Genomic DNA, 27,165 nt, shown 5'->3' on the forward strand with positions numbered 1-27,165 from the left:
TCAAATACTTAATGTGGCTTTTTCAGATATGTAAGTACACTAAGAGCGTCACTGCATCCTACATTCAAGGGATGAAATCATTATCATTCACGGTGCAAGTAGCTCTTATCAATGAAATTAGAGAGAAGTAGCAGATGCAGGGAGGCAGAGACATTCATGGTTCTGCAGAGCTGTTTTTTTTTTTAAACCACCAGAACCATTGACAGAAAGTCTGCATCATAAAGCTGCTGCAACACCTCTAGAGCTGAGAGTTGTTAGCTGAATCCTGAAGAAACACTGGCTGGTACAGAAAACTCCTCTACTCAGTCAGAAGGCTGCGGGCTGCAGCGTTCTTCTCCAAAAAAGTGAAACAGAGAGTAACCTCTGTGTCAGATATTCTTATATGTGCAAACAGGGACCTCCTTTATGATTTATTATTAATTTAAATATATGAATAACAGTAAGATTAGTAATGAGTGATAAACATGAGGCGTTCAAGGTCCTTACAATACTAAGAGTCTTCCTAAATGTTCACATAGGGGTGCTGCTGTAGGAGCTGCTACACAATAATGGGTGACATATCTATCCTACATGTTGTTTCTAAATCTATTGGGCAAGCAAGTATTATCTATTTGGTTAGTTTTAGGGCTCAACAGCCTCCGGAAAAAGGAGGAGGCTTGTAAATAAATCATATTTTTGTTCCTCACCACCATCTTAAGTGAACAAATCACATTTCTCCATCTATGGGTGTTACTATGAACCAGTGCAGCACAGGAAGCAGAGGATTGGTTGGGATTCTTTCTATACTGATCGTGGTTTTTCAAACGTGGTGACTGCAATAAAATTGCCTCCAAAATCCATATAACTATATTCATTTTGCAGGCTGTAAATTGAGCAGAGTCTCCCAGCCCGATGCCTAATTTCTTGCTAATTAATCAAGACGTACCCTTAATCCATCAGGTGTCTAAATTCTTAAAACATCTATATAATATGTGTCACTTTTATTTAATGAAATGCACCACTGTCACAGCAATCTTGTAATTAAATCCTATTGCATGTACTCTGTCTCCACCTATAATCCTGCTTTTGTTCTGGCAACAAAGGCTAATTTTCACACAAAGGAAACTTATCGATCATGATTTGTGAACCTAATGGAAACATTTAGCATATGGTGAAACCATCTTGATAAATAGAAAATGCCAGCAAGTTTAAACAGTATCTGGGCATTTCTTCTCAACGAGATTTCTTTTGATCCTCTGCAGTCCATCAAACTCAATACCATTCAATATCTTATAATTTAGATATAGTATTTTCTATATATAATATCTAAAATAGAAGACATATAAACTTGTGTTTCATAATATACTCCTTTCACTTTCTGTTGCGTTTCCTAAAGCGTTCACCAGCATTGGCATCAAAATAACGTCTGTACAACAGAAAAACAAAGAGGCCGTCGTCTCTTGTTTCTCCAGAAAAGGGAATTCATATTTTAATTAGATTTTAATTAGATTCCTACAACAACAGGCTATGCTGATTTCTACCTAGAAAAAAAGGAAAATAAAATCTATATTCAAAATAGTCCTCTTAAAATATTTTGTCAGGATCAAACAATGATCAACAAACACTTCTGTTTACAAGAAAATATATCTGTTGCAATGATGAGCAACATGCACATGAGGAAATCTGCTTTCCAGCCTCACTCTCTCTGATAGGTAACACATATCTGTGAATAGGTTTAGGATAAACACACAACTCTAATACTTTTTTAAAATGTGTGTAAAATTTGTTAAAGCATGTTGGATGACATCTTTTCTTAATACTGAGCAGCTTGAAATTTATTCATGTACATGTATAGCAGCTCTTCCACACAAACATAAAAGATTTGGGAGTTTTTGCTCTTGCTGTCGAGATGCAGAAGATAAATTCAACAGTTTTAGATGTCACAAAAAAAAACAAATCTGATCATTTTCTCATTTTTTCAATGCTGCATAAACACACAAAAAATGACTTAGTCCGTCAGCCGCTGAACTTCCTTACTTTCCTGCCTGCGTTGTAGATGTAGTTCAAGTCCTCTAATTCCTTTCTTGGAAGAAAAAAATTGAAGCTACATGATTTTAATGGCTCAAAGCATAGAGAGATCTAGTCCTTGATAGGTGGATTTTTTTTTGGTTAGTTGTGTTTAAAAGCATAAGTAATGCATTTGTGTACAGTGTGTATGTGTGTGTGTCGCTGATGTAGGATTGGTGAAAGAGAGATGGGGTCTCTCTGTGCTACAGTAGGAAAACGTCCAGACTTTGACCTGCGCTGACAGGCTGCTGGTAGGTTCATGTCTTTCAGAACACTTCACGAAAACAAACAAACATATAAACAAACGCATTTTAGATTTCAGATCTCTCTGTTGCTTCAAAATTTAAGGTAGGTATCAAATTGTGAACAGCATCGATTTCTGCGTTTCCACTATTTAGATGACTGAAAAGTAAACGTGAAGTCGCCTTTCTGTTTCTCTTGTGTTCTGCAGCGAATCACATGGTCGGGGAATCATCCAAGCCTGTTGTGAAACGACCTAAAAACCCATCGTGTATATGCCATCAGCTTACACATACAATGTTTCTTCTTCGGTAAATATAACTACATTATTCCCTGCTGGTTCCATTTGGTCAACAATACAGTCAATAAAGTGGTTGTTCAATAAATTCATACTGACCCTCAGTCAGTAGGCCTATGTGACACATTTTCATAATTTCAATAACTACATTCCCAAATAAGTGTCCTGCCTTTTCCTTACACTAACATTCTGGAGATTAAATATTATATATTCAGATATATCTTGCTATAGTATGGTATATGGTATATAAAAATATACAATCATTGGCTAGTGGTGAGACAAAAGATATTACCATTCACATAGTACCAATACTTTATATCCCTAGAGAGAGAAACCCATGCACATACAACATTACTTGGATATATAATTCACCATGTCAGAACTTAGACCACCCTGAAATTCAAACATGATGAAATAAAACCAAAAAATACTCTCTATCCAACATTCTTACTCAGACCAAACAGCCGCTGCTTTCAAATGTCATCAACTAGATTGTCATCCGTCTGAAAACCATGCCTTTATTCTCTCTCGGACTTACACTTGAGGAAATAACTTGAATTTGAAGTGCACCCTTTTACGGCAGAGGGGTTTGTTTGGAGATCCATGGAGGCAGCAGACACAGCCGCAGCTTATCAGCCTGATGAACTGGCCACTAATGGCCTACAGTGAGGCCACAGGTACATAAACACACACAACAGGCTTGTCTCACAGTGGACAATGGGACTTGCAGGTGTTACTAATATCATTAATAAGAGTTACATTGCATCTAGAGGCTCCAGCTCCACAGCCATGGTTTGGTGCATGCTGGTTTACTGGCACATCAAAATGAAAATGAGCAGTGATTAAGATTATTAGCTACACATGTGCTTTTCCCGATAATCAGTCAAAATGTCAGCTTTGAAAAAGGACTGTTCCAAATCCATACCACACACTACTCGTACACCAGATTCCAATGTTTATACTACAGTGGTTTTTGTAATTGCTATACAAGAAATCAGCAAGCTAAAGATTATTACTGTGACTTTAAAATGGGAGAATATTTTATTGGTTGTAATCTGCCATTTTGCTAGAACTGCATCATGTGAAATTAGCTTTTTAAAGGGCCACTGCACACGTTTTACTCATGCAGACAGCCAGTTTACTTACCATGAGGTGTATGACTGAACCTGTGAAAAGAGTTAAGTCTGAGAAAATAACCCTGATGCTGTCATAATGATATCATCGTGGTAATTTGTATGACATGGCGATTAAAAGACGTGGGCAGATCTGTAGAAGAGATAATGTTAGTTGAATTATAGCGAACAATAATAAGGGTCCAGCGTGTTTGGAGCTTGACCCATACTAAGAACTAAATGTCTCATTAAAATAAATATCTCAGGCCTGTCCTGCGTCAATTTCTTTATATAATTGTAATACTAAATCAGCTCTGGTATACCATTTTAATGTTTTATATGACAACAGCAGAGCACTCTATAGAGTACACTATGTGTACTGTTTTGAGTATACCTAATTTTGTCACTTTACTGTAAAAACACTCAAAACCTGCTCACAATTAGTGTGAGGTATGAAATTGGGACACGTCTCCAGTTTAACCTGTGGATTTTAAGTCAATAGTTTGATGTACATTTTCACTGTACATTGTGCTTGAATTAAACAAGTAAGCAATAAAGTATGTATGTTTATGTATTTAGCTGTCCAATTTGTTTGTAAAAAAACAAACCCTCCTCTAATTAAGGGTAATTTGGTCCATTTCATACAAACTGTTCCCACTGCTCCATCTTTCACATGTCAGACGAGGAAAAGGGTTGAAGACAGAGACTATGGCAACACATATAGGCAAAGAAGTAGTGACGCCTGTCTAAACTTGGGACTAAAAATATTTTTCTCAACTTTTCTCAACAGTCATATAAACATGAGCTCTGTCCTTGTCAGGGTTAAGAATCAGAAAATGAAACAAGAGCCCTAAGACACAAGATATGCAAAATCACCTTCCAAACACCTCTCCACTGCTGTCCACAGCCAGATGTTTATCTAAAGAAGAAATACTGACTTTAATCATATGTACACTAAATAGGAATAGCTACTCCATCAGAATGTGATATGATACTTAACCTGATAAAAAACAAAACGACTGCAAAACCTGGCACGCTCAATGTCAACACGTGAACCTCATGCAATACTGATGGTGCACCCACGTAGCTCAATCCATTTAACTGGAAATAAACAAGAGAAAAGGGTCACAGTCAAAAATGTATCGAGTCAGAGAGGTGAAGTTAGTTATTTTTGCTGCTGGATCATCAAAATGAATAATCAGTTATTCATTCTGGGTCTCCATTGGCTGGATGTTAAACTGTGAGCAGAAACACTAATTTTCACGTCCCTGTCTCAACACACATCTTTGACTGCAGATTCAGATCCAACACCCTGGCACGATTAAGATAAATAAATACATCTTTACTATACTGCACTGCAATGTACCTGATTTCAAGTATGTTAGGTTTCTCTGGCATGGAAACCACTGAGTTTACTTAAAAATGTAAAAACAAACAAACAAAAAAACATTGTCATGATGTTTTTTTTCACTTTCACACGTATATTTACTTCGGGAACCTTGTATACAGTCATAGTTATTGCATTGTTTTTGCATATCTTGTGGGATGCAGGATTACACCCACTCATACCATATACTGCAACACAACACCTCATAATTCATACTAACCTATACTAACATCAAACTGCAATGCTGCTCCACTCCACACGGGGGCACCACAGGCCTCTGAATCTCTCTCACCTGAAACCAAAGAGCCTTTAAACAGACACAACAGAGCCTGGTCTGGCACTTCTGATATGCAGGGTTACTCTATAGGAGGATGCGTGTCTATAATATGTAAAGTAACATTTATAGAAATCACAAAAGCAAAGGATTTGGACTGAATGTAGTTTATGAATGTGTGTATGAATCATGTGTGTTCTTTTATTCTCAAAGCTGGAAGTGATGCTGAACATTTCTGAATGTGATTCAGAATTGTGTGATTACTGATTCTTCATCTTAAGACTGTGACCATAGAAGATAAAACATATCTGTTATACAGCCTCGTGGGAATATCCCCATTCTAATTTTACTTGGTCAAGTCTGAGAATGGTTCTGTGTTAAATAATTCATTGATTCCTTAAAATTTAGTAAAGTATTGTCATTTGTTACATGGTTTCTTATCAAAACTGCCTTGAGAGAGTAACATTCATAGCTGTTGCTATACTAAATAAAATTGTTGGTAGAAAGCAGACACTGTTGCTGGCTCCTCTGTAGCAGCTTCGGGTACAAAAACTACTACTTTACAACACAGGTGCCTGCTGGTTACATTTATAATTGATGATTTAAACCTAAGAGGCATTAGGTTTAGCAAGTAAATTAGCAGAAATAACTCATTTAAATTCAGAGTTAAATAAACTTTAGCAGGGCTGATCCAACAAAGCACAAAGTGAGATTGTGCTCAGTTTAAGTTTCAAACACTGAACCCAGATGCTTTCCTGCATACACATTAACATGTTTGGCCACATCTAAATCTGACCTCCTAACTTTTAGACTTAAAGTTTGGCTAGAAAAAGCAGCTTATACTGAAACTGAGCCACAAGCTGCAAAGTAGCCTGTTAGCTTATGGTACCAAGTTATTTGAATAAAGAACTATTTTAATGAGGTGCTTTTAGAGTAACTGAAAGAAAAAAAAATGCTGAAGACATAATGAAGATAAAAGGTTCTTGATATGAGAAAAAAAACAAACAAAAAAACAAACGGCAACAGACGAAATGTCGCGGAGGGTATTTCCTTTGACAACACAGACTTCTTCAGGGTTTGCAGTATGGTCATAACCACAAAACAACAATAGCACTGCCACTAAAACATGTTTAACATTCACATTTAGTTTGCATAATAATGTCAGAAGTCTGTTACTGGCACAGGATGCAGTGTATGGCAGTGTGTTCATGCATACCCTTCCCTGCCACAAACCTGCTCTGCTCAACATGTAGGAATGAGAGCCCAGCAGTTAGTCCTTAATGGTAAACTAAAGTGAATGGCTGTAAGTTCACATGGGATAGTGTCTCAGGTGAGATTTCAATGTGTCTAAAAGTTTTTACAGATTTATAATTTATAGTCTTTTGACAAATGTCTTGAATTGTCCTAGGCTATTGCAACATATCTGGATTTTTAGAGCTAATAAAATAGTTTAAAAGTAGTGTTTTTAATGCTGTAACCAGAACATAAAATGTATCTGATGAATCTAAGATAGATTTTTCAATACTATCCTCGTGTCTTTTTGAGTTTGTGTCGGGATTGTGGTGGTAACAACAAACATGTCTGTTTGTTTTTCTGAATTTTCAGAGCTGAATTGAATCATTTCAGCTTTAAATACTATAAAGTCAGTTAATGAATGTGACAATTGGTACCAAAGATGTGATATACTGAAATTTTGTTTAGTTTTTTTGGAGAAGATACAATTCCAAAGAGATACCTGTGCCCTGTGTAATGTACTGAGGCCTGAGGTTCATACCTGTGCCATAATAGAGAAAGTTCAATAAAAAAGTTGTCAGCATGCTACCTAAAATCCATTACAAGAAAATGAAAAGACAAAAATCACACCAGGGGTTTATCCAGGACACAACCTCCCTTCAAGATGATGTTTTCTGATCTGTATCCAATAATTTATCATGTTAACCAAACAATTATCACATCTTACCAATTACTAGTAAATTTCCTGCCTGTAAGATTTTTTCAGTACTTAGTTTTACCAGTAAGTGATAATACAGACAGGGAACTATTTCTAATGACAGTAAATCAATAATAAATCATCATGTTTTGTGATATAAGCAGACCTCAGACAAAGAGATGTGATTCAGAAGTCTTGCAGCATCTGTACACCAGCCCTAATAGTTCATTTGGAGTTTAAACTACGATTAAATGATGTGATTACGGTGTGTTACAGCTGAGTGATCAGGGCGTCATCTCCCCACTTCACTTCATGAGCGTCACTGTGGCAGTACGAATTTGGTGCTTCTACCATTCAGAGTAACTATCCACCGTAAAGAAGAAAAGCAGCAAATGCCAAAAGGCTTGTTACCTTCTGGCCAAGCTGCAAGGCCGAAACTCATCACCGCTGTAAACTTAAGTGTCACTCTGACCTCGCTGGAGACCTTAACACCTAACTATCTCTATACAGAAAATAAAGAAAAGTTATGCGATGACTAATTTTCAGAGTGGCTTCTGACGCTGCAGCTTGGCTAAAAAGTAAAAACCATGCTAAAGAAACCACAAAGCTTTGGAAGCATGCCTGTCCATGGTAACCCTGTGTTAAGGAGGCCCATTATCACACACAAACACACACACACACCCTCGCTCACACACTCACACAATACCATACTTGTAATGCTACCTTAATTTACTGTCTAGGCTTAAAATCAGCTTTTTAGAATACATAAGTAACCACTCGAACACAGGCACGCACGCACATACAAACGTACATCCTCATACACATTTTTTTCTCTTCTGGGAAAAATAAATAAATAAATAGATACAATCTGTAAAAGGTGCATACTGATAGAGAGAAAGAACCCCCCCTTTTAGATACACGCTATCTCACGCATTCACACGCACACACATCCTGTACTAAAACGCAGACACGCACAAATATAGTTTATACACTCGCACGCAAACACTACGCCCTGCTTCGATACTTAAAACCTCTTAAAATTCTCCTAAAATAAACCGAGCAAAAATACATTTATAAGACCAGCACCCCGATTGTGCAAACAAATCAAGGATAAATTAAACCAATAACATCATGAATATAAAACAAAATAGTCATGGCTAGCCAGTTTTGCACAATATTGAACTGTTAAATACATAGTGGGCGTGGTCTGTAGAGAGAGTGTGTGGCAGCAAATCCAATAGGATTCCTCGCTGAGAGGAAGAGGAGGGTCTTGGAGTAGGAAGTGAGGTGGATTGACGGACAGATCCTCTGTAGATCCATGCCCAGAGTCTGTTTTCTTTTCAATCGGTCACTCCCGTCCTCTCCTCCACCCTCTGCCTCTGTTGCCCTGTTTGACACACTCGCCTCCCGAGCGCTGAAAAAGCAAAAACCCAGCGATGGAGGGAGACGGATGTTGGAATAACCAAAGTGAAGGGAGGAAGGAGAGAGGGAGGAGTGAGGAACGGCGAGGTATGAGGCAGAAAAGGGGGCCTGCTGTCTCTGCTTAGCCACCGCTTGCTTGGCCAAAACGAAGAAAAGCGGCGGAGGAGGCAAAGCCAGATCAAGGTGACGGACGAGGTGAGTTTGTCTCTCGCTGGCGTCTTATTGACCAGCAGATAGAAGAGCTGGCTAGCTTCCTGTGAGTGTCTCTCTCTGCCCGCGGCCCCGTACAGCAGCCCTGTTCTGGCTGTTGGTCCATCCCTCAGATCCTTCCCCCCTTTGGCTGGGGGTGGCTTGTCACCTTAATCCCACCCCCAGGCTGGCAGGGCTGTGCTCCAAGGTTCCTTAGCTTTGGAAGAGGAAGAGAAATGAGATTTCAAACAGGGTGTTCCTCGACCCCGTTTACTCAATACAGCGCTTCATCATCAGTGAACCAAGAAGGAGGAGTTGACCTTTGACCTCAAGTGGGTGCGGTCAGATTTGAATCCTTAACTGATCCCCCCTCCCACAAGCTGGTCTGCTGTCCCCTACCTGGCTTCATGGCGGCCAGACAAACAACAATAACACAACACCAAAGTAGGCAGAGGAAATGAAAACGATAAACACACTATGTCACCTGCAGTAAATCCATAAAAGGACTTCCTGCTTCTGTTGTTTCCTTTCCACCTTTCCTTCATCTTTGCTTTCTCCATCTTTTTTTTTTTGCTCGTCTCTACTTTTCTGCTCTTCACACTTTGAGGACATGATAAAACTGTGAGGCACTTTAGAGACACACTCAGACACGTGTGGAGAACACACGCACTCACGTACACGTACAAAGAGAGAAAATCATAGATCACACACACACACACACACAAGCATTCACTCAAATAGTATAGAGTATAGAGTAGTATACTTTACTACAAATATTCACACACATACAAACTCATATGAAACCAACAAAGTCATAACCAGGGTTGCGTCACTGGCCGCCAATGTCCAGAGCGGGTACGTCTGGCAGAGAGGCAGACAGTGTGTGTGTGTGTGTACGTGTGTGTGTACGTGTGTGTATGTGTGTGTGAGGGGCGGGGACAGACAGAGCCAGCTGTGGCGCTGTTACCCAGCACTGACAAACGTCAGTCTCTGATGATGTCAGAGGGGCCAGTTGGCCGATCGAACCCGTCAAGCCAACTCCTACAAACTTGTCACACACTCCATATCCTCGTCCTCCAACAGCCCGCTGTTCCTCTGCCGTGCTGCCCCAATTACAACCGAGCTTCTGTGGTGCCCCTCCTCCTTCACTTCCACTTCTTCCTCCTCCTCTTCTGGTCCCCTCCCCCCTGCTAGCAGCTCCTGCCGCTCCTCCACTGAGGATGGCTCATGGACGGAGCCTCTGCTTCCTCCGGCCTCTTCCCCGCCCTCGTTGACCGCTTGGTCCCTGTGCGTTGCTGCTGCTGCTGTGTGGAAAGGGAGGAGGTTGCCATTGGGGCTGTGCTGGGAGGTGGAGGAGGTGCTGGATGTGGCGTTCGTGGCGGTGTTGCCGTTGAGAATGTTGTTGGCGGCGTGCTCCATCTCCTCAATGGTCATGTCGCAGGCATCGGCCAACTCGGCTTTGGTCACCTCAATGAACGACGGGTCCTGGGCAAAATGACCCAAACCCTCTGATATTAGCACCTTGAGAAGGAAAAGAAAAATAGACGAATGGAGTGAGTGAGAGAGGAAAGTACACTTTAAACTTTTCTATTAAAACATTGAATGATTATTTATGGTATCAATTTAAATATGATGATATAAATATATATATATAATTTAGCAAAAAGCCAAGCTCAGGTTGGCTGATAAAATAACGTTAGTGTGCATCTAGCCTCCCTACCACGCAAAGAGAGTAGTTCTGATTCTGTTCCCAAAACTTCTCCTATGACAAGTAAAGTGACAAGTAGAGTGAAACCTCCTTCAACCTGTACACACACACACTCACCGCCTCCACCAGACTGCCTGCGCTGCCATGAGACAGTGAGCTGGAGTCTTTTCCCAGTAGTGAGGGCACTGTGAGTGACACCGGCCGCGGTCTTTGAGTGGGCACTGACACACTGGTGCTTGGACTGGGCACCCGGCTGTTCCCATTACTGTCACTGTACCTGTAAGAGTAATACATTATTTATTTTTAGAATTACTAATCCTACAGTATCGCAATTATCATCACAACTGCTACTTGGACAATTGAAATGCGACTTGTAATCATTTTCTTTAAGGCACTTAGTCTTACCAGGGCCCGCAGTTGACAGAGGGCAAACTGGTATTGAGCTTTTCATGGGAGTTGGAGCCCTCTAGCCTCAGAGAGGGTACTCGCTGGTAGGAGGCATCACTGCCATGGGCTAGAAAAACAAAGACGGGAGAAGCAACAATTATGAGAATATCCTTATCTGAATAGGGACAATGACAAAGCTGTAACATGACAAGAATATGAACTTCAAAATGAACTATTCTGGATTCAGTGGCCTGCTCTTTTTCTGATTAAATAAAGGTATAATTGTGCTTGCAGAGGAACTGTAATGCCAGTACTCGACAAACAGATTTTCAGGCCTTTAATGTGTGCACAGCATGGAGTATACCTGTGGGACTGGCTGGAGGCGTAGAGCACAGCCGGCTGAAGAGTGTAGGTGAGTGACTTCTTCTTAGCAGAGGACTCAACCCTGCCACTGCCAGAGCCTTGGAGGAGGAGAGAGCACAAAGAGAGTGTTAGAGAGGAGCAGGGAGGCTGAGAGTTAATCATCGCACACTGTATTAAGCTGCATTTAAGTGTAACACTAGATTTGTGTTTATTTTGTGGTCAACTTCTACCTGATGATGTACAAGGTGTAGGGGTACAGCCGTCTTCTGGGAGACGTCTGGTCTTGACTGTCTCCTGAGACACTCCAGATGGAAGGAGGATCTCCGTCCTGACACACACACACACACAACAAATATGCAAACAAACACTGTGTAAAAATGAGTAAACTATAGAAACAGGAAGCAATGTCTTCATATGACCAGAAAACCATTATTTGCATGTGTGTTCACTCACCCAGAGAAGTGGGGCAGAGGAAGACTCTCCTGGGAGACTGCCATCCTCCTCCTCTTCTGTCTTCTACCTCCTCTCCTTCCTCCATGGGAGTCAACTGCTTACATGTGTCATCTTGGTACACAAGCCTAATGAGTACACACAAAGACAAGTTAATGAAATACCCCAAAACTAATCAAAGTAAGACGTGAAAGCTAAATTGTTTAGGGTGCATGTACATGTCAGAGGAGAGCGAATGGTCGTCCTCATGGTACTCCCTGTCGTCGACGTAGCTCTCATCATACGTCTCCTCTGTTGACCCCTCGCCTCTTCGGATGATTGGCAGATGGCTGTCACTTGAATCCGAGCTGCAAACGAACGCACAAGCACACGGCCAGAAAAAAACAAACACACAAAATGAACAGAAACACAGACCAAAACAGGTAGACAAAAAGGCAGACGGATGAAAACACAAACACACAGAAAAAAAAAGAAGCAGCTGATTAGCAAAAAACTCAGAGAAGAGCTTTGGAGGAGGGATGGAGGAACCTACTGAGGCCGAATGTAAGAAGAGGAAAGATGAGGAAGGAGAGGAAGAGTAGAAGCAGGTGGAAACTATTTTGTTAAAGCAAAATGGTAAAAAGCATCAAAGGCAACACCTGGAATATGACAAACTGATAGCACGACTGAGGCTCAGACATCTTTAAAAAACAAAGATTAGTAGTAGTAGGATAGGATAATGGTTTGTCATGTGATGTTTGCTGTTACTTGGAGAGCGGCATTTATATGTAAGCCTACTGGGAAATTAAACACTTTTCATGCTCATCATTTAATATATAGGCCAATAAAGTCTTAGTATCAAATGCTGTCTTTTATACTCATCTCTCAAGAAGCCAAAAACAATCTCTGCATTAAACTGGATACAATTTAGTCAGCAGAAAACACAAGAAAGTCTTTTACTCTGTCCCATTACATATATTCCAGTGCAGAAATCTTGGTTGTGTTGTATGTTTTTTTCTGATAGATCGAATGTAAACCCTGCATTATAATCAGCATTAAGATGTATTCTCTTTGTATTCCAAAGATGTCTTCTCACCCTTTCTGTCCACATCTGTTTCATACTCCAGACTTAAGCTTAAAGGAGACATCCTGACATTTGAAGTTTAATCTCTTCTTGTTCATCAGATTGTTTACTTAAAGGCTACAACACGTCTCCCAGAAACCACCTGTTACGAGTTGTGTTTCAAATTAAATCCAAAACAGAGTCATAACAAACTGCTTAGCTTGCAGTTAGACGTTCCCATTATTTTTAATGACGAACACTCACAACTACAACTTACTATTCTTTGTGTTTTTCAGGCACCAGCACATTAACTTTTCCCAAGAACTGTGTGGTGAAGAAAAACAAAATCACATTTCTAAATGTCAAGATGTCCCTTTAATCCACAGCTTTTTAAGGGCTCCACAGCAAACTCTGGGTTAGAACAGCATTTGATTAAAACCTGACTAAGACTGTTATGAATGAGTCTGATCAACACTCACTCCACTTGTCAACTGGGTGGAGGTTACTAAATCGAGTCACTAAATCACCTGTCGCTAAATAAAGAAAAATCTAAAGAGATAGTGCATCGGAAAGCTGATACTTTGCCTGCAATGGAGCACTTAATTCTAGATCACTTATTGTCTCGACACAGGGAAAGTGAAGTAGTTAAACTCCCCTCTCTAATTTACTATAACCGAGCTGTCCTTTACTAATGATCTTAATCTGCGGTGGACCCCATTCTGTGCACACAGGCTAACTTTCTAGGATCAAAACTATTTGTAAACCTAAATTCAAGTCTGAGGTGCTGTTAGCCAACAAATGAAAGCTGCAATGTTTCTCCAGGAAGGATCGATTTAACTGTTCTCATCGCCTTGCCAGTGATAAGGCTAGAAGTATAAAGTTTGTCCTACGAGTGGTGCTGGAGTCTTTTCCCAGTAGTAATATGTAACATATAACACATGTTTTATTGACTCTTGAGAGGTAATGTAACATGTGAGAAAACTGAATAGTAATCTGCATGTTAATGGCATATCTTGTATCTTGTATTGTCAAAAAAATGTAACCTCTGGGGATGAAAATACATAAAAGTTAATTATAAAAGTAAAATGTAAAGGAGTCACCATAATCATGAGGAATTGTCCTTGGTTGAACATTAATATCCAGACTAAATTTCATGACATTCATTTGGGAGGTCTAACTAACCCCAGATATCTGCCTCTATAACGGCAAAAAGAAAAGAGCATCCATGACAACACCAAATGTACTGAGCTATTATAATCACAATAGGAAATAAGTATGAGCTTTCAGATGTTTCCACATGGATGGACAAAGAGAAGACATTGTGTCTAACCCAGACCTGCCATAAAATACAATAAAACAGCAGCAACAAGAGCCTTCGATAGGAAAGGTTTGGTCATGTTGTACCAAACAGTCCATCTGTGGCTTTGGTAGCAGATTTGATAGTAGCAGCATAGAGGCCTGGCTTTTCGGTGTAGCAACCAAAGCATTATGTGCATAGCAACAAACCTCACTATGGCACTCTGACAACAATTCCATTTTATATAGCATTATGAAACCTTTTTGCACGCATTTAGGGGGACTAACACAACACACACACATACACGCGCACACACACCCACACACACACACACACTCTCTCCGTCCCCTGGCAACATACCGCATGAGGGTGTCATAAAAATACGTCCTGCTCGCCACCAGAAACAAAAGACAGGGAAAGAGAGGAGGAAGGAAACAGAAAGTGAAGGAAATAGAAGAAACATTTATGTCCATAAAATTTCTGTCCTAAAATTTCATGTTTTTTATTAAGATAGTTGACTAGCTAAATATCTGTAATGAGGGTCATGAAATGAAAGAGACAGACTAATATCTTGCCTCAGTTCAAGAGTTCATAAAGCCGGGAAAGGAAAAAAGACACTAAAAAAGACACATTTGATAATATGCAGATGGATTTGGCTGTCTGCACTCACCTCTTTGGAGGAAAGCACCACGCTGATCTTGGCAACAGGATGGGGGTGAGCGGCTGTCCTGTGTGCCCGTCCACAGTGCTAATGGACGGGCTTGGGAATCGACTGATTCCCTGGGTTGTCACCCCGGCCATGCCGGTGTTGTTGGCATTGTTAATGTTGGCGTTGGAGCCTGATGAAGAGTAAGAGGAAGGGGTGAAAGTGGTTGAGTCCATGAGCTTCTCATGAGATGGGCTCTCGCCTTCACAAGGGGAGCCCTTTTGGCTGATGTGCAAGGGACGCTGCGTAGTGAAGGACTGTGGAAAAGAACTGCGGCCATCGCTCTGGTTGTAGTAGTTGACGTGGTTGCTGAACAACCCGCCTGTACGCTGTGGGGTGAGAGTAGAGAGAAGGATGAGGAGTGGAGGTAAGGGAAATGAGATAATGGGAGAGACAGAAAAGGGAGAAGAAAAGAGTAAAGATGGGAAAAGAAGATGAGAGTAGTGGGAAAAGGTAGAGAAATCAGATATTGTTTACATCAAAATATCTTTATATGTTACTACACTCAAACACTCAGTCAGAATTATTACTGTCACATTCAATGCTGGCAGCAACAAAACTTTACTCAGCCAAGATGGAAATGCAAAACAAAGGACTTGTGTCATAAACTAAGGACAGGTTGTGTTTGCAATATATCCCCAAATCAGAACTGTATTTTCAACAGATGAAATCTTTGACATGGGAGCTGAATTATGAGCTTGAATGAATCAGACACTAAATGTTGATCTTAATGACTAATTGTGTTAATTGCTAAAAACATATTTAGAACAACTTATTTCAGTCTGTCTATGTTACATATAGTACGTGAATATAAAAAATACAGCAATAAACAAAACAAAGCACATGATTGTGGTAATGATATTGACAATGGAGGCTGATAAGTAGCATAACTCACCCTTGAACGAAGAAGTGTGTGTTTAGTTTTTGTCAGACTTAAACTTACAGTGCTCAGCTGTTTGATGAAATGTTGTTGGCTGTTTGAGTTATAATTTTTCTTTTTGCAATTTGCAGCCACTAGATGTGCTTGCAGAATGCATGCGACTAATTATTAAAATTTAGTTCAGTATCTGCAGTGATTGGCAGCCAAGCTATGTGGTGGAGAATGAGGCTTTGTCTTTTTGAACCTCTGAGCACATGCGATGCATGTCTGTGTATGTGCATGGAGCAGTAATATGGCTTCAAGCTGGGCGCTGATCATCTCTCTCTCTCTTTCTCTCTCTGGAGAGTGAGTGAGGGTGTGTGTATCCGACCTTTACCCTGAAGATATCGTCCTCGGATGCAGCTGACACAGGCTCCTTCAAGCCTTTATCCAGCTCCTCCTCCACAGTCAGATCTCCAGAGATGGCCCTCCGAATCTCTGGACCAATGTCATGCAATGTCCGCAGGCCCGCCTACACACAGACCAAACAACATAACAGGTTGCACTTAATAATAACACAGTGACCAACATGTTTATTTTGCTGTCAAAACCCTGAAACAAGGCATTTGTGCTCAAGTAACAATTTGAAAAATCTACTGCTGTCTTCTGAATGTCCTGACACCATAACAGAAAATCTATGAGCAGGGTAAACAAAACGTCTGTGTGTTTGCGTACCTGCAGAGAGAGGGCAGTTTTGGGGGGCACCTTGGCCACGAGGCCTTGTTCTTTCCTCTTCTTAAACTTGCGGAAATATTCCTGGATGAGGAAGGTAGCGTAGAACTTCCCAACTGTTACCTCATCATCTGCAAGAAATGAAAATATTATGATTATGATCTTTCCGGAAAAGCTGTTTTAAATGATGATTTTGGAAGAAGCGTGTATTCTCTTGGCTATTTTAAGTTTTCTGTTCATTGTTAGAAAATGTATTGCAGAGTATACATACCACCAGCAGGGGGCACTACTTGATCCAAGAGCTTCATGCTAGTTCTCTTCCAGATCTTCTTCACTATTGCCCTCAGTTCCTCATTGGCCTGCTCCAAGTTACCTGAACACATACAAACAGAATATTTCATTTCACATTTCTTCACAGCACAAGTGTGTCTGTATTTGTATCTATGGGACGGTATGTTGTTAGTGCATTTAGGACTGGATTCAGGAGTTTTATTACATTGTGAGTAGTAAAGTAGAGAAGCAGGTTTATGTCCAGAAGGTCAGCTGATTGATGCATGGAAGGATAAATCTAGGTGGGGAAGGTCAAAAGATGTCCCTCTCTCATTACCAACACTGACCCTGACTTCTCAGTGCAGCTGTGGCCAATAAATCAAACCGGGCCTGTACTGCGAAGCCTCCAAGTGTGTAACTTTGTTGTAACTATTAACTTTGGTTAATACATTTAATTCCCATCTTATACTCTACATACGTGGTGTTTGCTTGTATATCTTGTGCTTGTATTGCATTAGAATGTTTCATATTATTATATATTATTATACTATTATATGTCTGTTACCTTCTGTCTTGATCCTGAGTGCGGTTCTGACCAAGGCAAACAGTGTGGCGTTGAACATCACTGTTCCATCACTGTTCAGAGGCATGTTCATCGACACCAGACGCTGCAGGAGACAGAACGTTATGTTTCATCAAGCAAAATTTTAACAGAGAATGATACACAGGTAAATTTCTGCCATTTCAACAGACTGTCTGTTGAAAATGAATGATACTATGGTCACTACTAATTCTTCTTGAGAGACGTTAATGTCTAAATATCTAAAATGTTTTTTTTACATGTCTGATCTGTTGTCAGGTGCCATTTGAGTCATTGTGGAAGGTGTTATGAGCTGTCAATATGTCATCACACTGATATCACAGACACATTTCTGTATGTTTCACATAAAGCAAACTACGATTTTAATCTAAAAATAGCTTTAGAATGATTTTCAAAGCCTGGTCAAATATTGTGTATATCTTCTACAGCTCTGCAGCCTTGTGGGACTATGCGTGTGCGTTACCTTGCAGGCCACCCTGTGTGGACAGAGTTTTCCAAAACCGAGGGGAGGCTGGATTCTCCGCAGCAGAGTCACAACATCCAGATGCTTTATCCTCCCCCTGAAAACAGTACAGACGCAACATTAGTGATTCTCTACATAACCTCTGCAGATATAAGATATGTTGTTAATTCTCTGTAAACGTACTTAGCCTCCGGATCATATTCAGCCCAGATCCTCTTGAATTCATCAAGATGATGTGGCCCCAGGATTGACCAATCACGTGTCAGGTAGTCAAAGTTGTCCATGATGACGGCCACAAACAGGTTGATGATCTGAGGAGAATCAGGAATGGATAAGAAACCAACAAAAAAATATAGTTGATCCTAGATTACCGGTTTCAAATGCAGTCCGCTGAATAGAAAATTTAATATAAAATACAATTTAGTTACTTATGTCTGTACTGTAAATATGAAGCTACACCCAGGAGATGGTTAGTTTAAGTTAACATAAAGACTAGAAGCAGGTGGAACAGCTGTCCTCACTTTGTCCCAATGCAATAAAATCAGATTACCAGCACCTCTAAAGCTCATGGTGACAACAAGACTCCAGGAAGTCACTGTGCAAGGCTAAGAGATAGTCTGCCAAATAACTCCCAGTAAAACCACAACTTGTCATTTTTGTTGTTGTTGTTTTCTGTTTTCTTTCTGCTAAGCTAACCACCTGCAGGCTGTTGCTTCATATTTAATAGACAGGGATGATAATGATATCAATATTCAGATATAATTCTAGCAAGTATTTGCCAAAATGTCAAACATACAATGCAACCATTGCTTATCTTGATGAATACAATAATTAGCATCAAGTATCAAGATCTATGAACTATTTGATACAATTCTGATAACGTTTTCCATTTTCTGGAAGTTTTCATCTTTCCTAACTTAATTATATAGGATTAGTGTAATCTGATCAAATACTGTCTTTCAATCAGTTTAAAAGACCAAAAATCAAAATCTTTCTCTTTCTGTCACTGTACTCACCAGAAAGGCGCAGAGCATGTAGAAGCTGACAAAGTAAATGATGGCAAACTGGCTGCCACAGTCCTCGTTGTGCGTATTGTTCTCATTGGTTGATCCTTTCTCACACGGCTTATTGATATAGCACGCCAGCATGATCTCCTGCCATGCCTCACCTGTTGCACATCTGATAGACAGACACGCATGCACACACGCACACACACGTTGACGCAGATATGCATGCAGAGATACGCGCAAAAGAAACGTATACAGGCACACACAAAGGCATAGAGGTGCGCATGTGTGCAACCATGCACCAGCATGGGTCCACATGTGAATTTATGCATTAACACACACATACAGGCACAATGATGTGTGCATGTATGCATACAGGCACATAAGCATATAGTGACACACACACACACACACGCACGCACGCACATAGATACAAAGACAGAGAGAGGCAGACACATACACACATAAACAGAAACACACACATATGCATAAGTGTTAAGAGTGTGAACAACATGACGAGCAAAAAACTGTGATCACCTCATAATTACATCCTGATAAATAGAATTTACAGAGCAACAGCAAAGCAATGTGATTTCATATTTGCTTTTGTTGAACTGTAGATCAAACCCAAACTACAACTGTCTTCCATTCTGAATACTTCAGTACTTTGATGCTTTTCTAATTCTGCAGTTGTTGTTTTGATCACTTTTGGTGGCCTTTGCTGTTATTTATCAAGTGTTGACTGACTGTTAGATTTAAATTACACGACAATGTGAAGTATCCAAGTATGCTATCTCTCTGAATGGAAGCCCATTGCTATGATATATTCCATGAAGGGGTCAGTACATAGAATATGAACAAATAGAAAAGATGCTGTTAATGTCTTAATTAAACGATAACATGGTTTATTCTGTCTGATCTATCCTTTCAGTTTCTATGCTTTTTGTCCCCTGCATGGAATCTTACCATCATCGCAACCACACGGGACATAGAGGTTTCTGAGACCGGATCCAGGCACTTTAACTGTATTATCAGTAGAGTCCTCTGACAACTGAAGAAGGGGTCCTCCTCAGAATATTTGGCGGTAAATCAGAATCAAGTTTCAAGAGTCAGTGTCAACAATTATCAGCTAACTACTGAGCATACAGGTGTACAGACTGGGGAGTTTGGATGCTGTTAAAGCTGCCAAGTAGCTGGTGATTCTGTGTCACATCTTTGGTGATATTATGGGGGTTGCTGCTTCATATTTACAACTAGAACTTTTAACTCTTGGCACGGTGGCAATAACATGGTCTCATAGTACAAACTGACAAAACATTTTCCCACAGTGGCTCTCTCACAGAGTCGGTTGAATTTACAGCTTTGACATTTACAGATATCCTTGCAGTTCATTAACCAAATGCTAAAATATCAGTGTTAACCTCTAATGTGAAATAGTAAATGGAAGAGAGAGAATATAGGAGATCAAGAAAAGTTACTGTTGTTGATATGATATTACAAAGAATAATGATGGCAGAGAGTGAGAAAGAGCAGATGCTGACTTTGAATCCACGAACAAACGGTAGATATTAAGAGAAACGGGAAGATAGAAGAAGATGAGGAGCATCTTTCTCACCTGAAGAGCAGCAGCACTGCCTGAGGGAACGTCTGGAAATTGTTGTTCCTGTTGATCTCTGTATGGTCCCGCAGCGCTATTTTACCAAACATCTGCACGAAGGGAAGGAAGTAGTCACAGCACACAGGATATGATGTCAGCATTGACAGGAGGAAGGGGTTGCTTTCTGGGACAAAATTAGTGGCTGGCTGTCCCCATAGAATAAAATCAAAGTGTCCCCCTCCCATCATTGATACAAAAAACTTATAGGTGAGGCAGAGGGACACAACGAGAGAGGAAGAGGAGAGACAAAGACTGGTAACAGCTACAGGAGGAAGAAAAGTGGAGGAAGACGACGTGATCGAACAGGAACTCTGGATGACAAGACTCCAGGAGGACAGACACAGGACGAAGGCCAGCTAGAAGAGAGGATGAGAGAGAAGAAAACACGACAAAGGGAGAGAAACAAGGTGAGAACAGCTTACCTGCATACCGATGACAGCGTATATGAAGAATAGCATCACTATAAGTAGAGCTACGTAGGGCAGTGCCTAAAGAGGAGAAAGACACGTCAGTGACAAGTTGTAGACAGCATTACCATGCACCAAGGCTGGAGTCCATTCACTTTCATTCAAACCTCACACATCCAATTAGACTACAACTGATTTAGGAAACTATACATGTATGTTTTGTTTTTCACATTAGCAGCTGCCATATGTAAAATTTATTGGTACTTTATGAAGTGAAAGTGAACTGATCTGCAGCACCGTGTGGCACAACACCAAAAACAAACCAGGACAAATCATCTGACTTAGGAGTGAAAAAGCTCAGTAAATTCATAAACTGCTCTCTTAGTTAGCCAGGAGACCAGCCCCAATGTGCCGCGCATGAACGAAGCATGGCAGGAACAGGGATACACACCTGGGAAACTGTGTGGAACTGATCTCCTGGGTAACATTGCCCCTGTGCCTGGGAGAGCAGGGCCAAATCATGATGAATAAATGAAATGTATCTATGTACTGATATGTAATCCACTAAAAAATAAGAACAAAGCGTACAGTAAGCTAAAAGATAAAAAAAGATTTACAGTGTAGATTTGTAAGATAGATTTGTTATTCATGACCGCTGCTGATTTTAAATTTAACATCATGGTCTCAGTTTTCGCTGTGTCACCAATGTTTCAAATTTCAGTGACTGTACTGCAACATGAAGTGGCCCTTCTCACATAACACAAGAGAGAGAACAGATTATTTGTATTTCCCTATGACTCTCTATCAAATGATTTAATTTTTTTGGTGGAGTGCTTTGTTAAACTTGTCTATCGCTTAACCCGCCTACGGGAAATGGTGAGCTTTCAGGGGTTAGTAGTAGGGTGTCGGAGGGAAAAGGGAGTAAAAGAAGAAGTGGAGGAAGAAGAGGAGAGATGAGTAGGAAAGAGGAGAAAGAGACTGCTAGTTAAGGGTCTTGAGTTCCTGCCTGTTTCCCAGCTTTATGTCCCTACATCCCTCCCTGCCTCTGCAGCAAGACTCCTAAACCTCCTCTCCGTTACCTCACACCATCCCTCTTTCTTTTCCTCCTTCCCTATCTAGACTGAACTGTCCGACGTTCCACCCGTCTAAAAAAAAGGAGGTGGAGACGAGGAGGGAGGAGGCAAGGAAAGGAAAGGTGGCTTGTGAGACTCCACAGGGCTGGATTCACACAAGAACAAGAATATTTTTAGCCCTATGTGACTCAGATCTGAAATTACAAGATGCTTTGTACAATATTAATAACATTAGATGAGTATATTGTACATTAATTTAGCAGATGATCACCTTGTTAACTTCAGTAGATTAAAGTCTGACATTCTAACACCCACATATGGCAAATAAACTTGACTATGCTAAAGTTAAGTAGGACCATGGCCTCCAATCTGCATCGCATTAGGGTTAAAGTTCCTCTTTAGGTTCTGTGTAAACCCAACCCCCTGCTCTAGCATGTTGTGTCCGGTTCTCCCCTCACTTGGAAGGATTTGATGAAGGTCCACAGCAGGGTCCGAATCCCTTCCCCGCGAGACAGCAGCTTCACCAGCCTCATCACGCGGAACAGCCGGAAGAAGGTGATGGAGATCCTGGCGTTCTCTTCAGAGTTCTGCAGTCCCTTTTGGTGGGGTTTGGTGTTTTTTTAGAAAAAACACAGGACGCATGGGGACACATGCAGATAGGTAAGGGAGGGAAACACACGCACACACACACACACACGCACACACACACAAACACACAGGTAAAGATGATCATACAAACATACACACATGCATATGCATACACAGACACACAGACGTACAAGTCACATATGCATATTTCCACCCATATATATATGTGGACATAAATATGCATAACACGTACACACACACACACACACGCACACACGCGCACACACACATACACACTGAGTTAATAAATGGAAATCTGCGTCCTACAAAATCCCATCAAAATCAACTGACAAGAGAGATCTGGGAGAGAATCGGGCAATCATGCTTATTTTTCTGGCTTCATGGAAAAATCACTTGGCAACAAAGAGATTCATAAAATCAGCTTCCTAAAAACATATGCTTCAATCTGTCTTTATATAATACTGTAGATACGTCCCTTTCTGCAATTAGACAAGTCAAAACTACAGTTAACTGTCTTTAAAGTCACCTTACTGAACCATAAAAACTAAAAATGGATCCATTAATCTTAACTGATGCTCATTCTTGAATGATGCCGCTCTGCTTTCACTTCTATCTCACCTCAGTGCTGTCATAAACAAGGCAAAGAACACTGTTTCTATAACTTACTACAGGTAAATCCAGCCTTGCACTGACATCTGACAAAAAAGTAACAAAATACCTAAGAAGGCGCTGAGGTTAATCATCGTGCTAAGCTGAAAGATTCGGTTATCATGCACCAACCAGTGTGGACTAAAATTCTAATAGCTCAGGCCAGACCAGAGAGATTTCCATCGATGGAGGTAAGCTCTCTCATAAATCACTGATAACACACACAACAGATACAGTACAAAAATCCTAGCCTCTAGGCAGATTCCTGTTTCAATGTATCATGCAGGCAGGCTAATTGTTTGTCTGTCACGGAGCCACTGGCCACTGGGAGAAACAATCCAAAGATGACATTCAGGCGGATAAAGACATTACTGCCTGATACAGCCACTGCCAGGTAAAAAGATCAGATTTTTCATGGCTGGCACATCTCTTCTCTTATTTTTTTTGTTTAATATATTCTTCGAGAAACAGTTTTTACCTCAGCAAGGGTTTGATTTGCAGCACCTCTTGCAATGGACATGTAATATTTTTCCTCTTGAATCATTTGGAAAAATCCATTATTTGTACTATACTTTTATTCAAAATACACCTTAGTGAAGCTCTGAAGTACAAGCTTGTGATGCACCGTAGCTTCCTGTCTATTGTTCCAGTACTCATCCACAGGAAAAAACTCCATGATGAAATATTCAGCCATCTCGCTGAGTGCTAGTCTAATACAGATTTACTTATTTATGCTGCTGCTTGTTCTCGGGGAAATAAAGGCAAAAAAAACAATGGTAATATCAGGATTTGTGTATAGTATGATGCAGTTAATACAGCAACTAAGGACCTAGTATATAATTCACACAACAGAAGATGGACACCATCATCAGCAACCATAACAACAGTAACAATTAATATAACCATACAACATCTGTCTTCACTGTAATAATTAAATGTGACCCTAAAACACACAATCAACCTATATGACCACTAAATCCATTTCATGCCATTTGTGTTTTTCCAAGAGGCCATCAATTCTTTATGCTAATCCCACAGAGAAAACACAGTGTGCTCCTAAAAAGAACATGCCATTCTCCTATCCTTATTACAGTTTGGGATAACAGATGTCAAATGTTACTCTTCAACCTAATGCATGTCAGGGTTCAGAGAAATAACTCATGTTGTTTCTGAAAAATATTAGCGAACGATCAAAGACTGAAAAATTCCTCATAATATTCTAATTATTCTATAACTCTGGGATAACTCTGGGAGCAGTTTTGGTACTTTCTAAGGGCAGATGTTGCATTCTTGTGATTATACTATTCTGTAACACTATAGTGTTGACAAGTAACCCAAGACATGAGTCGTCCCAAACTCCACTGATGGATATGTTGAAAATGACACATCCTTTTCAGAAGTTTAAGTCAGAATTCTGTACTGCATGTAATACCACAACTGGACCACAGTGGGGACCATTGCACCATTGAGAGAGGGGGGCAGTGATCAGGAGAGGTACAGTGAAAGTAAGTAAGTGCAACAGAGAGAGAGAGAGCCTGAATATGTAGAATAGTTTGAATTATTCAGAAACATCCAAACAAATAGATTGTTTCACAGACAGACAGACAGATAGACAGATAGACAGATAGATAGATAGATAGATAGATAGATAGATAGATAGATAGATAGATAGATAGATAGATAGATAGATAGATAGACAGACATATAGATAGACAGACAGATAGATAGACAGATAGATAGATAGATAGACAGACAGATGGCAGGCCAGTGGAGAGGACTAAAAGAGACAGCGTGATAGCGTGACCAAAGCACTAAAAGATACCACACCCAAAAAGGAAGGGAGAGCAAGTTGCAAGCCATGGGAAAGGTGGAGGCAGCGGGCACCATGGCAACAACAATAGCCACACAAGGAAAGTCACAAGACTCCAGTTATAGTAGGCCTGTACGATACAGTGTCCTTCACCATACACACACATATATATATAAACACGTAAAAGTACAAACGACAGCTACATAAATATAACTCTGGACATGCTGCAGGAGATGACAGCAGGAGCGACAGAGGAGAGATGACAGGGCGAATGAAAAGCCAAAGTTTTGGATCATACCATGGATGGCATAGCAGAAGGAGGGGTGGAAGGATGGAAGAATGGAGGGATGGTAGAAGAGGTAGGGAGGCGGACGAGGTTACCGTCGGAGCGTACCATTGGCCTTACCGCAGGGGGGTGAGAGGAGGAAGAGGAGGAGGAGGAGGACGAAGAGGAGGAGGACGAGGACGAGGAGGAGTCAGCTGGCTTTAAGGAAAGGCAACAAAGATCAGCACCAGAGCAGCGCCTTGGTGTGTGTGTGTGTCACCGTGCACGTACAGTGTGTGTTTGTGTGTGTTCCTATGTGAAAAGTAGTGAGAAGCCCAGCCCAGACAAAAAAAAAAAAAAGCTTTCAAACCACCTGGCTAGTGAGGGTTCAGTCTCTGATCAGGACTCACATGGTGGAAATAATTTCATCTGGGCCAGGAGGGAGAATTCTGTAAGATATTACTGCATATAGAAGCTGGCCCCATCCTCTGTGTGGACCACAACAAGGCTGAATCACTTCTTATCACAGTACTAGAAGACTGAAACATGCCGGAGGTGTAAGATATTGGAATACTGCTATCCAACGCCTTGAGGGCCAAAATAATGAATGATGGTCTGGGGCAGCTGATTGTGTAGTGTGTATGTGCAGCACAGCATGTGGCATGTGAGCCCATGGGTTTGTGTGTATGGTGGGGGTTAGAGGGGCGCCTCTGTAGCTATCTGTTCTTCTTTCTGCCAGCTGAAGCTACAGTAAGCTTTAGCTTAACTCAGGCTACGTTTATCAAATGCATCTTGACATTAAAGGACAATGCCTCCATTGAATACGTGTTATTCAAACCGTTCTTTGACATGAGAGTAGACGAGGTCCAAGAAAAATTAGAAATGCTTTGGACCTTGTGATGATGCTGTTAGGCAGACTTGAATCTATTTTCAGGTCAAAGAGGCATCAGAATACCACAATAAAAAAGATGAGAAGTTAAGATCATCTCAGTCAGTTCCTCTGACGAAAAAAGATGATTTTAGATGCTTTTGAAAATCGGAGCCCACAAGTATTTACATAACACTGAGAGGCACAGAGATAACATACTGTAGAGAGACACCCACTGGTTGTCCCCGGTATTTTACACTGCTGGGAGTGATAGATTAACTAAAAGTTCAATCTATGACTCAGGAGATGTTCACTCTGCTTTAGGATTGGCCCTGTTAAAATACCATACAGCAAATAATGCTTCATTATTCCCAAACCTTCCCTTTAAAAGAAGGAGGGAATGAAGCATTTGAAGGAATTCTAACAGAGCCATACATACAACTTTATGATTACACACAATAATGATGTACACAGAGTAATAGGTAATTATATTTAATTATATTTTATTAATAATAGGTAATTATATTTAATTTTATTTTATTAAGTACTTATAAACTTGTTTTAATTGGCTAGCAACTAAGACACTAATAATGTGTTGATTTAAATATTTTAGAGAGGGAGAAGTGGTAATGAGTGTGTATATGTGTGTGTGTGTGTGTGTCTGTGCAGTGCACATGAGAAGAGCCAAGGCTTTATGATAAAAGTTGGAAGGAAGGACAACTGTAGGAAGGAAGAAAGGATAGGAGGGAGGGAAGAGTGGTGGATAAAGGAAGACACAGATGAGTTGGAAAGATGGGCAGGAAAGAAGGACGGAAGGACACAGGGAGGGAAGATGGCACTGATTCATACTAAGTTAAAACTAAAATATGGGAGACTCTTGATGATGATGATGTGTGTGTGTGTGTGTGTGTGTGTGTGTGTGTGTGTGTGTGTGTGTGTGTGTGTGTGTGTGTGTGTGTGTGTGTGTGTCTGTGTCTGTGTGTGTGTGTATCACACAATGGACCATAATTTAAATCTGAATTTGCTTAAATTTCTACGTGAAATC

At 40.5% G+C, this 27,165-nt stretch overlaps 1 protein-coding gene across 4 annotated transcripts in view; it reads right to left on the minus strand.

The window, feature by feature from the left end:
* Nucleotides 1–173: 173 nt before the first annotated feature.
* The window catches only part of cacna1c (calcium channel, voltage-dependent, L type, alpha 1C subunit), a 128,834-nt gene continuing 101,842 nt past the window's right edge, over nt 174–27,165 (minus strand). For 2 of the 4 annotated variants that reach the window (XM_027272375.1, XM_027272378.1), the window contains 20 exons: nt 25,382–25,471; nt 22,379–22,516; nt 20,863–20,928; nt 20,399–20,490; nt 18,793–18,955; nt 17,960–18,087; nt 17,777–17,873; nt 17,278–17,380; nt 16,714–16,815; nt 16,446–16,573; nt 16,102–16,242; nt 14,816–15,180; nt 14,506–14,532; nt 12,025–12,153; nt 11,810–11,934; nt 11,587–11,684; nt 11,358–11,454; nt 11,012–11,120; nt 10,724–10,883; nt 174–10,419 (listed from right to left, as the gene is read on the minus strand). In XM_027272375.1, coding sequence (XP_027128176.1) covers nt 9,940–10,419; nt 10,724–10,883; nt 11,012–11,120; nt 11,358–11,454; nt 11,587–11,684; nt 11,810–11,934; nt 12,025–12,153; nt 14,506–14,532; nt 14,816–15,180; nt 16,102–16,242; nt 16,446–16,573; nt 16,714–16,815; nt 17,278–17,380; nt 17,777–17,873; nt 17,960–18,087; nt 18,793–18,955; nt 20,399–20,490; nt 20,863–20,928; nt 22,379–22,516; nt 25,382–25,471 — 2,838 coding nt within the window. In that variant the 3' untranslated portion in view covers nt 174–9,939. The remainder of the gene's footprint in view (nt 10,420–10,723; nt 10,884–11,011; nt 11,121–11,357; nt 11,455–11,586; nt 11,685–11,809; nt 11,935–12,024; nt 12,154–14,505; nt 14,533–14,815; nt 15,181–16,101; nt 16,243–16,445; nt 16,574–16,713; nt 16,816–17,277; nt 17,381–17,776; nt 17,874–17,959; nt 18,088–18,792; nt 18,956–20,398; nt 20,491–20,862; nt 20,929–22,378; nt 22,517–25,381; nt 25,472–27,165) is intronic. The other 2 variants (XM_027272376.1, XM_027272377.1) reach the window with 2 other exon arrangements.

The sequence above is a fragment of the Larimichthys crocea genome, chromosome XX (assembly GCF_000972845.2).
Source record: "Larimichthys crocea isolate SSNF chromosome XX, L_crocea_2.0, whole genome shotgun sequence".
NCBI lineage: Eukaryota > Metazoa > Chordata > Actinopteri > Sciaenidae > Larimichthys > Larimichthys crocea.